The 14,608-nt window shown below is 38.2% G+C and overlaps 1 protein-coding gene across 6 annotated transcripts in view; it reads left to right on the top strand.

Moving 5' to 3' along the window:
- plxnc1 (plexin C1) overlaps window positions 1-14,608 on the top strand; it is a 65,820-nt gene that overhangs the window by 42,454 nt on the left and 8,758 nt on the right. For all 6 annotated transcript variants that reach the window (XM_079335576.1, XM_079335575.1, XM_079335572.1 and 3 more), the window contains 13 exons: window positions 509-550; window positions 638-771; window positions 1,080-1,259; window positions 2,158-2,266; window positions 3,019-3,207; window positions 3,278-3,433; window positions 3,566-3,662; window positions 6,483-6,584; window positions 10,184-10,287; window positions 10,384-10,425; window positions 10,513-10,637; window positions 10,780-10,978; window positions 13,176-13,322. In XM_079335576.1, coding sequence (XP_079191702.1) covers window positions 509-550; window positions 638-771; window positions 1,080-1,259; window positions 2,158-2,266; window positions 3,019-3,207; window positions 3,278-3,433; window positions 3,566-3,662; window positions 6,483-6,584; window positions 10,184-10,287; window positions 10,384-10,425; window positions 10,513-10,637; window positions 10,780-10,978; window positions 13,176-13,322 — 1,626 coding nt within the window. The remainder of the gene's footprint in view (window positions 1-508; window positions 551-637; window positions 772-1,079; window positions 1,260-2,157; window positions 2,267-3,018; window positions 3,208-3,277; window positions 3,434-3,565; window positions 3,663-6,482; window positions 6,585-10,183; window positions 10,288-10,383; window positions 10,426-10,512; window positions 10,638-10,779; window positions 10,979-13,175; window positions 13,323-14,608) is intronic.

The following is a 14,608-nucleotide window of genomic DNA, read 5'->3' as shown; positions in this document are numbered from 1 at the left end:
GTGCTAATTTAACCCCCATGTGAGCTTAAATGGAAAGTAACAGATGTTAAACATGAGATATTTAGTTCACGATTGCTAAAAGAAAAAAAATAGCAAGACAAGAGAGACAAATTGATTGACCTTTATGGTATTGTTTAGACTCCTAAAGGTTTGGCTTTTATTTTGTATTAACTGTTTACACCTTGAATTTGATCAGGAACAGAGATGAAATACAATAGAACAGAATAGAAAATGTTACATGCAAAAAGCACAAACATGGCTTATACTTATATGCATTAGAATATATGCTATCGAACCAGATTTTGCACAAAGTTGCACATTTTAAACCACTAAATAAACATAAATGCAAAACATAATACTAAAAAAAAAGACAATAAATGAATGGTGAATTTTGTATTTCCTTAAACTTCCTTCTTGTACCATTTAATGATTTTGAACTTAGTTTAAACCCTTTACAGTTCATGTCATGGAAACCTCTCTGAATGTTTTACCTCACCTTCTCCTGCAGGACAGTGTTTGCCAGTTGATGGAATCATGGATGAACTTCTCAGTGAGTGAACCGTAATTCTCAAACTTTGTTTTTCACCTCATCCACAAATGGTGATAATAATCTAGTGTACTGTACATTTACTTTCAGAGACCACAGATCTCCTCCATCACTCCCAGTGTTGTGTCCTTCTATGGCAGAAACAAAGCAGTGGTAAAGGGTTTTAACCTCAGTTCTGTGACCAGAGTGAGGATCCAGGGAGACATGGACTGCACACCACGAGAGTGAGTTATTTCAATAACTGTATAATGTCATATGACAATTCAAAAGATTTTTCACACATGCTGAGCTGTTTTCAGACTATAGTGAATAAAAAGATTTGTTATTTAGTAGAAGTATCATTTTTATTTGGATGGAAGCAATCTGTAGACACAAGCTTCTTCCGTTAAAACAGGTGTGGCAGATTTTGGTGCAATGCTTCTTGTGATTTTAGTTCTTAAGATAATTGAAAAAAGTTTTCCATGCAGTCAAATAGTCAAAGTCAGAGTAATGACTTATTTTCTCTCTCTGATACTTTCTGTTCTTTGGTCAGGTTTCCTGTTTGGGACAACACTGGTGAAAATCTGACCTTTCGCATTCCCAGTGCAGAAAATAAAGGCGTTGTCAAAGTATGCCTTCTCCTCCCAGATGGTAGTTGCCATGGCAGCGCCAGTATCACTTACCGATCAGCACCATCCTGCACAAGTATTTCACCCACAAGCACTTGGCTCAGGTATGAGAGTTTTTCAAGACAGCCAACCTTAGTTCCTGAGCCCTCCATATTAAAAAAGTGATGCATTGACTTGAAGCAGACAATGTCTAACCTGTGAGATTTTTGGTGACCCTTCTACGGGCTCACAGACACCGGCTTTGTACACAAAACGTTGACGTGGTGAATTTAAATATTTCAAGAAATGTTTTTGAAAGGTGATTCAAACCATGTGACACTGTTTCTTGTAACACTACAAATACTCCCCACAGTTTTGTTAATACTTCAAAATATATTTATTCTTGGAAACACTGTCAGTAATTGAGTGACAGTTATAGGTTGAGGGTCATTATATGGGGAAAGAGCCACTTCCCAGAACAGACTTCCCCTTTATAGTGTTAGCTAATGAAAGTTCCACTTCTTCCTCTGAACACAAGAACAAACATGACGTGTTAAAATACATGTATGACAATTCTAAGGGCCATGTGAGAGATGAGATGAGTCCTTTTTTGCACCAATGTCACAACACAAAGGTCTTAGAAAACAGTGTTCTCCAACGAAACAGCTTTCTTGTGGAAATTTCAACATTTTAACAATACTCACCCAAAAAAAGTCTTTTTATGTAATACAAGTTGTTGTTGTTTTTTTAGGTGATAAGTAACAGTGACACATATAAACAAAAAATATACACAAAAATGGCCATATATCTGCTATATACCCTTATAGTAGCGACTGAACATTTATAACTTCGGACCGGTCTGTCTATAGTAAAAATTCTATCTTTAAGGAACCATTTTAATAATATTTTGGAAACCCAGATATACATAGAAGCGACAGATGTCTGTTTGAAAACCATCAACCTGCCCTGGTATCCATTGTGCACTTCATCAATCTTTCTTGTTTGCTGCTCTGTGTCTCATAGTGGAAAAAGAAAGATCACATTAATGGGATCTCTCCTGGAGCTTGTGGAAGCCATCAAACACAGCAAAGTCCTGCAGGAAGTCCGACTTCCCAGCTACAGGTCCGACCAGGTCTGTGGACAAATACTATGTGCCTTTGTATAGTCATTTACATTAATCACGTCACATCATATCATGCTGTCTAATTTAACTGAGCCACAGCCGCTCCCTAACTGGTTGAGAGTTGGTCATCTCTCAACCCTACCTTTGGGTTCGATCCCCAGTGCAGCCATGTGTCCGATGTCACCCTAGGTTGCTCCAGCTACTTTGTCAGCAGCATAGAAATGTGGATGAATGGAATTTGTTGCTTCTGATGGTCACTTTACAAAGAAACCTTGGCCGTCAGTATGTGATCTCCACCTTATTCCAAATTCAACAGCCAGGATAATTAGAATATATAACTCCCGTCCTCCATCTCCATTGACTCCCTGTAATATACAGAATCACCTTCAGAATCCTTTTATTAGTCCTTAAAGTACATAATGTTTCAGCACCCAAGTATATTTTTGACTTGCTCACAGACTACATGGGCTTTCAGGTCATTAAGTGAAGATCTGTTAGTCGTACCAAGGACTAGATCCGTTAGTTTATTTGCTATATGATGTGTGCTTTTGTATATTAGATGTCTGTGTGGCTCATGATTGTTGAAGTGCTTGTTTCTTGTATTCCTGTTTATATCATCAGTGTAAAGCACAATGAGCTTCCCTGTAATATTCCATTAGTAGTGAACTTATATCATGATGTAACATTACATTGCTTAGTTAACAAGTGTTTATAACGTGCACAGTTTATACTGTAACCTAATGCAGAATATCTTTCGACAGGCTCTTCAGAATCTCACCTATAACTCGCCTGCAGCTGAAAACATTCACCGGACTTTTTTGAGCAATTTGTCTCTGAAAGTAGCAAATGAAACCTTGAACTGTGCCACAACAATAACCTACTATCCAGACCCTGAGTTTACAAGCTTCTCTTCTATAAGGACAGGGGACGATGTGCTCATCACCATACAGGTAATTTTGGCGGTTTTAAACTAGGAAATCAACAGTTTAAAAGAGGCTCATGTCTTTGTTTTTGTTCCAGAAAAAGGCAGACAAACTTGAGATGAGCAAAGCAGAGTTGTCTGTGTGGGGCATTGATGAAGGAAGACAACACCACTGTGTCATGCAGGAGATTGAGAGTGATTTTTTCACCTGTGAGATCCAAAACACTCTCATTACAACATACCAGGAGTTAGAGGTAAAACTTTAAGTCGCACTGTATCACCCCAAGCTGGTCAATTCAATCAATAAATAAAATGTGAATGTCACATTCATGTTTAAGTCTGCAGAAGTATATTTCAAATACATTGTGATTATGTCTTTATCACAGATACAGTATGGAGACAAAACAGTAACTCTTAAATCTATGTTCAATCTCTACCTTCTGATGCTGCTTTTCTTCCTGCTGATTCCTTGCATTATTGTTGGTGAGTACACAGTGTGGCTGACTATTTTGGTCCAATACCAGCCTTAAAGGAGCAATATGTAAGATGTCTACTGAATTCAATCATAAAATGACCTTGATATATCGTCAGACATTAAGAAAGCTGCTGGGTTGAAGTGCTGGCTTCTTTGACAACAATGTGCAGCAGCCAGTATGTCCTCCTTCTCCGGGGCGGCTGTGGCTCAGTTGGTACAGTCTGTCGTCTCTTAAACAAAAGGTCAGGGATTTGATCCCCGTCTCCTGCTGCTACAGGAGACGGTGTCCAATGTGTCCTTGGGCAAGACACTTAACGCCAAGTTGCTTAAAAGCACTTTAAGGAGTCAGAAGACTAGAGAGGTGCTATACATGCTTCCAACTTATTCCACTTTGAGCGTTAATATTATTCGAAGTTTAGATTTGGGTCAGGAATTGTTCATTTTTGTTTGGAGAAGAGATGGTAGGCAGGTTTAAGGCAAGCCACAGCTATTTTGGACGCCTCTTGGTTTGGCATACGGCAGGTAAAGGACCTTACTTATGGCTATATACAAGAGCCCAGCTGAATCCGTAATAGCGTGGCAAGAAAAAACTTGCAGAAATCTTCAGCAGACCCGGGCACATGACGGAACAGCCATCTGCTAAACTGTGCTGGGCTTGAAAATGGGATGGGGGAGATGGGACAAGATGCAGAAAGAAGAATAGGATAGGTTTAGGGTTTCTAGGCAGGCCATCCTCGTAGGGGGGGGGGGGGGGGGGGGGGGGGTTGTTTGGGCAGGCCATCCTCACCAACAGTCCCAAGGAACCTAAGAGAGCTCAAGGAACCTAAGAGAGCTCAGGAGCTCCCAGAAAAAGGAGAGGTTAGAATATAAAGATAGTGACAAGCAGTAATAACATATGAAAGCTGGGAGAGAAAGGAGAGAGAGAGATAAGAGATCCTGGTGCCAGTTCCCCCGGTAGTCTACGCCTATAGCAGCATAACTATGAGCTGGTCCTAAGCCAGCCCTAACTATAAGATTTATCAAAAAGAAAAGTTTTAAGTCTATTCTTAAAAGTACCTTGTGTGTCTGCCTCCCGGACCCCGACTGGTAGACGATTCCAAAGGAGCGGTGCCTGATAACTAAAGGCTCTACCTCCCATAGTACTTTTAGAGACTATAGGCACCACGAGCAGGCCTGCATTCTGGGAACTTAATGTTCTTGTCGGATAGTATGGTACAATTAACTCTTTAAGATAGGATGGTGCCTGACCGTTTAGAGCTTTGTAAGTGAGCAGAAGGATTTTAAATTCTATTCTAGATTTTATAGGGAGCCAATGGAGAGAAGCCAATACAGGAGTAATGTGGTCCCTTTTCCTAGTTCTAGTCAGAACATGAGCTGCAGCGTTTTGAACGAGTTGAAGGGTCTTTAGAGATTTACCATAGCACCCTGCTAAAATAGAATTACAGTAATCCAACCTGGAGGTATCAAATGCATGAACTAATTTTTCAGCATCATTTTGTGACAGGATCTTCCTGATCTTAGAGATATTACGAAGGTGAAAATAAGCTGTCCTTGAAATTTGTTTAATGTATGAATCAAAGGACATATCCTGATCAAACAGAACTCCTAGGTTCCTAACAGTGGTACTAGAGGCTACGCTAATACTACTAAGGGCCGTCATATCGACAGAGAAAGTCTCTCTAAGGTTCTTAGGTCCAATCACTATAACTTCAGTCTTGTCTGAGATGAGCAGTAAGAAGTTTCTGGTCATCCAGGTCCTGATGTCCTTGAGGCAGGCTTCTAGTTTACGAAGCTGGTTGGTGTCTTCTGGCTTCATTGCTATGTAGAGCTGAGTATCGTCTTCATAGCAATGAACGTTTATGGAGTGTTTTCTCATAATACTACCTAGAGGAAGCATATATAATGTAAATAGAATCGGACCAAGCACTGATCCTTGAGGCACTCCATGGCTAACTTTGGTGTACATAGAGGACTCATCATGAACATGTACAAACTGAGATCTGTCTGATAAATAGGATCTAAACCAACTTAAAGCAGTCCCTGTAACTCCAAGCAATTGTTCTAGTCTCTGTAACAGAATCTGATGGTCAATTGTGTCAAAAGCAGCACTAAGATCTAACAGGACAAGCACAGATAGAAGTCCCCTGTCTGAGGTTAACAGAAGATCATGTGTTACTCTAACTAGTGCAGTCTCAGTGCTATGGTAGGCTCTAAATCCCAACTGGAACTCCTCAAACAAGCTGTTGTTGTGGAGAAAATCACACAACTGATTAGCTACCACTTTCTCTAAGATCTTGGAGATAAAAGGAAGGTTAGTCTATAGTTAGCTACAGTTCCTGAATCAAGAGTAGGCTTTTTAAAGAGCGGTTCAATTACAGCTACTTTAAATGACTGGGGTACATAACCTGCCGCTAGAGATAAATTGATCATATCTAGTATGGAGCTGCTAACTCGGGGAAAGACTTCCTTAAACAGCTTGGTTGGGATTGGCTCTAAAAGACAGGTTGATGGTTTAGACACAGAAATAATCGAATTTAGTTCTGAGAGGTTAATTGGAAAAAAACAGTCGAGGTTAGTATCAGAATTTGGAACTGTTTCTGCTGTATCCAAAATATAGGAGGACATGCACATCACCTCGAGGGAGGACGGAGTGGGAGGAGACAGCTCTCTCCAATATTTTGAATTTGGATCTGCAGTGCTCATTTTAACCGCTAGGTGTCAGAGTTACATAGTGCTCCTTTAAGAAAACACAAACTAATCTAAACTTACAATAATTATCTTCCTCCTTAGAAATAAAGTGGATCTGACTGTTTGGTTTTGTCTTCCAGCTGTTGTGATCATCTACCGAAGCAAACAAAAGAAGTTCACTGAAAAGATGAACAGGGTTATCGAAGACCTGGAGCTCGACATCAGGAACGACATTCGACAAGGTCAGTCGCAAGTTTCTACAGTGCATCTGTGGCATAGCATAAAAATTAAGAATTTCTGGTGGTGCAGCATTATAAAGTAATTGTTGGTAGGACTGATCATTGGAGCTTCATACAATAATAAGGGTGAAAAAAAACAATCTCCCAAACCCTGAGGAAATCATCTCTGAAACACATCTCCATAGCTACCTAGCTACCTAGCTACCTGTCTTACCTGTCTGTCTGTCTGTCTGTCTGTCTGTCTGTCTGTCTGTCTGTCTGTCATGAATCCAGGGCTCTATATAGATAGATTTGTGTATGTAATATATTATATGAGATAGATAGATAAAGGTGTGTGTGTGTGTGTGTGTGTGTGTGTGTGTGTGTGTGTGTGTGTGTGTGTGTGTGTGTATATGCACACACACACTACCGTTCAAAAGTCTGGGGTCACTGAGAGATGTTCTTATTTTTGAAAGAAAAGCACAGTTTTTTTCAATGGAGATAACATTGAACTAATCAGAAATACACTCTATACATTGTTAATGTGGTAAATGACTATTCTAGCTGCAAATGTCTAGTTTAATGTAAAGTAGTAATGAAATAGTAGTAATGAAATATCTACATAGATGTATAGAGGCTCATTTCCAGCAACCTTCACTCTGGTGATCTAATGGTGCATTGTGTTTGCTAATTGCGTTAGAAGGCTAATGGATTATTAGAAAACCCTTATGCAATTATGTTAGCACAGCTGAAAACAGTTAGGCTGGTTAGAGAAGCTATACAACTGACCTTCCTTTGAGCTAGTTGAGTATGTGGAGCATAACATTTGTGGGTTCGATTAAACTCTCAAAATGGCCAGAAAAAGAGAACTTTCATGTGAAACTCGACAGTCTATACTTGTTCTTAGAAATGAAGGCTATTCTATGTGAGAAATTGCAGAGAAACTGAAGATTTCCTACAATGGTGTGTACTACTCCCTTCAGAGAACAGCACAAACAGGCTCTAACCAGAGTAGAAAGAGAAGGGGAGGCCCAACTGCACTACTGAGCAAGAAGACAAGTACATAAGAGTCTCTAGTCTGAGAAATAGACACCTTACAGGTCCTCAATTGGCAGCTTCATTATAGTACCTGCAAAACGCCAGTGTCAATGTTTACAGTGAAAAGGCGACTCCGGGATGCTGGCCTTCAGGGCAGAGTGGCAAAGAAAAAGCCATATCTGAGACTGGCCAATGAAAGGAAATGATTAATATCGGCAAAAGCACACAGACAGTGGATAGAGGAAGATCTGAAAGAAGTGTTATGGACAGACAAATCTAAGTTTGAGGTGTTTGGATCACACAGAAGAACTTTGAGACGCAGAACAACTGAAAAGATGCTATAAGAGTGCCTGACGCCATCTTTTAAGCATGGTGGAGGTCATGTGATGGTCTGGGGTGGCTTTGGTGCTGGTAAAGTGGGAGATTTGTACAAGGTAAAAGGGATTTTCAATAAGGAAGGCTATCACTCCATTTTGCAACGCCACGCCATACCCTGTGGACAGTGCTTGATTGGAGCCAATTTCATCCTACAACAGGACAATGACCCAAAGCACACATTCAAATTATGTAAGAACTATTTAGGGAAGAAGCAGGCAGCTGATATTTTATCTATTATGGAGTGGCCAGCGCAGTCAGCAGATCTCAACCATATTGAGCTGTTGTGGGAGCTGCTTGACCACAAGTTACACAAGAAGTACCCATCAAGCCAATCCAAGTATTTATGTGATCTGTATGTGTTATGTCATAGAAGGGTGTGATATATATATATATATATATATATATATGATATATATATATATATATATATATATATATATATATATATATATATATATATATATATATATATATATATATATATATATATATATAAGTATTTATGTGATCTGTATGTATTATGTCATAGAAGGGTCATGAATCCATGTAGGGCTCTATATAGACCTAGAAAGATGTATGTATGTATGCACATATATATAATATTTTATATAGTATAGATAGATAGATAATGTTATATATGTGTTTGTATGTATATATGATAATAGATCAGGTTATACAGTATATACACATGTGTATGTGTGTTTATATATGTATGTATATATGTGTATGTATGTGATTTGTATGTAATATATTTCATAGAAGGGTCATGAATCCATATATATATATATATATATATATATATATATATATATATATATATATATATATATATATATATACACACACACACACACACACTTTGTGCATATATACTGTGTATGTTTGTATATTAAATGTATATATGTATGTATGTAATATATTATTAGTAGATAGATGGATAGGTGTGTGTGTGTTGTGTATATATGTGTACGTATGTAATATTTTATATATTATAGATAGATAGATAGATAGATAGATGATAAAGTTATGCATGTTTGTGTGTTCATATATGTACGTATATATACAAATATATGTATTTATATATGTATATGTATGTGATCTATACATAATATATTTTATAGAAGGGTAATGAATCCAGGGCTAGATATAGAAAGAAGTTTGTGGGTGTATCTATACATGTGTGTTCATATAATGTATTTTTTTATATATAGATAATGTTGTGTGTATGTGTTTGTATACAGTATGTATGTATATATACGTGTGTGTATATGTATGTTTATATATGTATGTATATATACAAATATATGTAAGTGTGTGTGTATATGTGTATGCATGTGATCTGTACATAATATATTTCATAGAAGGGTATATAGATATTGGTCGATATATGTCTGTGTATGTATGTAATACATTATATATTTTGATAGATAGATAGATAGATAGATAGATAGAAAGATAATGGTTATATATGTGTTTATATATGCATATATTTATGTATGTTTTTATATGAATCCAGGGCTATATATAGATATAGATGATTTATTTATGATTATAGATAAGGGTATATATGCACGTGTGTATGTGTGTTTATATATATATATATATATATATATATATATATATATATATATATATATATATATATATATATATATATATGTTTGTATATGTTTGCAGTATATGTATATGTTTGTATGTATGTGATCTGTATGTGATTTATTTCATAGGCGGGTCACGAATCTATATCCATATAGACATATGGGTGTGGGTTGGTGTATGTATGTATATAACCTGATATATCTGTATCTAAGATATATACATGTGTATGTGTATATATGTATAGACATATATGTATATAAATAGATAGCTAGATAGATAAAGTTTTCTGTGTATATGTATGTAATATATTATGTATTATCCATAGATAGATAGATATAGATTAGTTAGTTATAGTTATATATTTACACATATATACAGTATGTGTATGTACAGACAGATAGATAGATAGATCAGCTCTCAGCATGCGCCGATGCGTTTAGTTTATGATTGCTTCAGAAAGTTTCTTTTACCTGACACTGAAACAGTATGCTTATAATCTTTTTAGTCCCTTGTAATTTTTTTCTTGCAAAACATTGCAAAGGTGTTTCGAGTATTCTCTCCTGAATAGATCTGTAATCCATGAATCTTAACGTGAATGTCCTCCACAGGTTTTGTGGAGCTGCAGTGCGAGCGAGATGACCTGATGGAAAATGTTGGAGCCATTCCTTTCCTGGATTACAAACACTTTGCCTCCAGAATCTTCTTTCCTGAGGTACCAGTGAGCTTTAAAGATAGTAAATATTTATTTTGACATATTACATCATCACTGCCAGATAAACAACACTTCCTTTCTGTTCTTGTTTTTCAGAATGAATCGTTGATGAAATTGTGTATCAAAGACATCAGTCAGGTAAGGTGTGACTCCAGCTGTCGTGGACGTCGGTACCACGTTGTATCTCTGTTAGTGATATGTTGCTGTGTCTGACCTTAAAATAAGGACACGGTGAAGGTTCAACTTGATGAGTCATGCAGGGGTTTATCCAGGCTGATCCAGGACCAGCTCTTCCTCACATCCATGGTGCACGCTCTGGAGGAGCAGAAGAGCTTCACCATCAAAGACAAGTCCGTTCTTTGTGTTTTACATGTTCAGTTCATTATACCTATCCCTATAGCTTCTGCTGATGTGTGTTTCATATGAATAAACTCACAGACTGTATCATGTCCGTGCATGCTCTTGTCTCCTTAACTCTATTTGCTCACTTAGGTGTGTGTTGGCATCACTACTGACTGTTGTGCTCCACAACAACTTGTCGTACCTGACGGATGTGATGGAGGCTCTGCTGAAGGCTCTGATGAATCAGAACAGTAACACTCAGCCCAAGTTGCTTCTTCGACGTACCGAGTCCACCGTGGAGAAACTGCTGACCAACTGGATGTCCATCTGCCTGTACGGCTATCTCAGGGTCAGATGTTTTTATGTCTCTTGTGCTCTTTGGTTTCTCTAAGACCTGAAGTGATTGTGAAGCCAACTGTTATAGCTACACTAAATATATAATAATTATAATTGGTGACTCTACATTGCCTGTAGGTGTGAAAATGAGTGTGGCTGCTTGTCTTGTGTATGTCAGACTGATGTTTAACTGTCACTCAGTCCAGGATGTACCCGGCCTCTCACACAATAGCAGCTTGGATCGGCTCACTTACACCTGGGATTGGCCCAATGACAGCTGGCGGTATTAATAATGGATGGTCCCCAATTTGGCCAAGACTCCTTTATTAACTTAATAACTCAACAATTACCGAATTAATATCTATACAAATCCTTATGGGGTCTCTTGTACATACTTATAATCAGTACTATAAAGGAATCTCTTTTAGGTCCTGAATTCCTTGCCATAGGCCTAAAATCCCACTGGCCTTGTTTTTAATATTATATGCACTTCCTCACTCTACAATGCTTTTCTAAAAAAAAGGTAGCTTTTAGTCAATCATTTCCTCAGAAACCCCTTTGGCAGCAATAGACTTCCTGATCGTCTCTTTTTCTTTTTTAGGTCATATAGGCAACAGTGTTGATTTCACTCTGTTGAGTAACCCAGTGAAAAACGCTTCACAGTTCTCTACAGAGAGGATACAGAACTGTCAGTGAGAACCCAAGACTGATCTCAAAATCAGCAGGTGTACATGTAGAAAAGCACGAGTGTTAGTCCTTTTGACTATTAATAAAATAAGATGTCTCTTAACAGAAGAGACATCTGTTTGAAGATCTCACACAGGAAGTGAAGTTATGAAGAAGGAAAAAAAAATCCACGCACCAAGGAGCTCCATTTAAAGGATTTATGAACACGTGATGTTTTGAGCCAACATGCTCTTTCTCAGACTACAGTTGTATAAGCATATTTTCTGTCAAGCAAAGAAAACAAAAAAAAGATGACATTTTATTAAACAAGTCATAAACCAATCCTTCGCAATGAATACAGTCAGTCCAATATAAATATTTGTTGTTTTTCTTAAAGACCCCAAAAACTGTGCTGCTGAATTAACTTTAACAGCAATTAACCCGGGTTTGTGTGAAGAGTGTGTTTGGATAAGCACAGGTATAGACAGAATATAGACAGAATGTTGTCCTTTATGCATGTGTTTCCTGTGATTGACATTTGATTATTTTAATCTTCAATATCTACCAATGTTTTACCATCAGCCTTGAAAATAAGTTGTTACTTTAGCCATTTTAAAAAAAACCCACAACCACCCCTGCCAAAGGAAACACCATGGTTGTGCATGGTTACCATGGTAACACACTTTATACAGCTACACATTCAGGGGATCTATTCTTGTCATCGTTATAACTTACACAGTGGAGTTTCTTCCACATGGCTCTGTTCTGATGTATCGTATGGGAACAGTTCAGTACCTTTTCATAGATCTTTGTATATTTACGAATTCTGTTTGGGTTTTAAACTTATTTGGTCTCACTCACCTGTCACCATAAAATGACTTTGGTAGAAGTAAAAGTAATCTATTCTGGCATTTTAATTTTAAAAGTATTTTTTCGGACACTAATTGAACTGAAGTTTTGCACATTAATGTACAAGTAAATTGTGTTAATACAAAAGAAGTTGGTTAGTATATTAACAGTTGTAGACGTTAATTTTAACAGTCAAACCATCCTAAATCCTAACTTGAAGAAAAACAAGGTCAATATGGGGTGTTTAATATGACATAAGTCGAAACACTTGAGTCGCCTTCTTGCTTGTATCTGACGGGCCAGGACCAAGTGGCAACCTCCGGTGTAGAAGCAATGCTGAAGTGCAAAACCCCGTAGTTTGTCTGAGGTCTGCTTGAGGCCGGCTCCAGGAGCCCCACAAGTCGCACATAAAAGTAAAAGACAGGGGGCGCTGTGGTTATTTCGTTTGTCCCATGAATAGAGGCTACGCGGGAGGCCCGGGCTTGAATCCTACATGTCAATCCCCACTCTTTCTTCTTGATTTCTATCTCTATCCACTATCCTATCTCTACAATAAGTCACAAAAAGCCCAAAAATAAATCATAGAAAAAGAGTAAAAGACAGGAAAAAGGACTTTGAACAAAAGTTTAATTCACAGTTCTAACAGCATTTGTCTTTTTATGACACACTGAGTTTCCGTTTGTGATCTTGTGCAGGAAACGGTTGGTCAGCACCTGTTCCTGATGGTGAGCGCGCTGACGCAGCAGACTGCTAAAGGACCCGTGGACTGTGTGACAGAGAAGGCTCTTTACACACTCAGTGAAGACTGGCTGCTGTGGCAGGCTCAAGACTTCACCTCCCTGGTACGTACACACAAACATTCACATCTCCGGCCTGTTGTACACTGAAGAGGATTATTTGTCCACACAAGACTGGAATCCAAACAAAAGGAAATGATGTGTTGAGTGCTTTATTTCATGTTAATCAATCTACAAGAATCATTAAAGATGTTTTCACATGCACAACTGAACAGTTCGGCCACCATGTTTTGGGTAGCTCTGAGACTTATTCTTGTTGAAAAGGAAGATAACATGTGACCTTTGAGTGGGGCGCTGTGTCATTAGATCAGCAGTTTGACCAGCTGTGCTTCAATCATCATGAAAACTTCCCAATTCCTTCTTCTGTTTTCCAAAGTACAAACGTGAACTTACTGCGTGCTCAGCATACAGAACACTGCTATTCATTATGCACAATCTGTATTGTCAAAATCATACTTGGATATTAACAGTTCAATTTCTCAAACAGATCTTGTGAGTGTTTGAACAGCTGAGTCTGGCGTTAACTCGATAAGACAACTTCCTCATTGTGTGTTGGTTGGTTTGCAGCCACAGAGATTACAGAGGCAGCTTGTCAGGAACAGCAGTTGGAACTAAACCACTTCCTGTTTCATGTATTTGAAAACCTCATCGTAAATTCTGACAGGGCTTCATCACAAGGTGCCAAACTGATTTCCTGAGCAAAGTTTTCAAACCACACTGATAAAAAAATCTAGATCACATATTTTGTTGAAGTAAAGTCAGTGTTTTTATCTTCAAGCACAAGTAAAAGCAACCGCTTCATAGCTGCTGTTTATCGACACATGCGGGGAGCTTGGTGAAACTGAGAATTATCGAATCCTGTTGGCAGAAATGATGTCGGTGTGAAACATTAAGACTGAGAATGAGAGTGAAAGATTCTCGGTCGTAGCAGAGAGTGGTGGGTTGAGTTGTATAACAACAACGTTGAGAAAGGCTTGGGTTGGTCCATAACGTGATATCGGTTTGTGACGACGCCCATGTTCGTATCAAGCTTTTTTTACTGAATACTTTGCTAAACCTCAACAGCTTATTAGACCTGAGAGGAGAGGAGAGATTTTACATGAACTGAAAAATAAAAAGTCCCTTTAGTTGTTGGTGTAATTCACAAAACAACTCAGCCTGCTTCAGGAACCAGTGACACACAGTCAAGCTCTTTCAAAAAGCCCCTGATTCAAGGAAGTAGCGCATTTCAACATTTCTCAGATAAAGCACATTAATGAAAGCCACAGAGTGTAGGAACACGCTTTCATTGACCACACCCTGCTGCTCGGATAGAGAGCTTCATGACACTT

The sequence above is a fragment of the Symphodus melops genome (genome assembly GCF_947650265.1).
Source record: "Symphodus melops genome assembly, chromosome: 22".
Taxonomy (NCBI): Eukaryota; Metazoa; Chordata; class Actinopteri; order Labriformes; family Labridae; genus Symphodus; species Symphodus melops.
The sequence above is the reverse complement of the archived record's forward strand: the minus strand, read 5'-3'. Positions and strand labels throughout refer to the sequence as shown.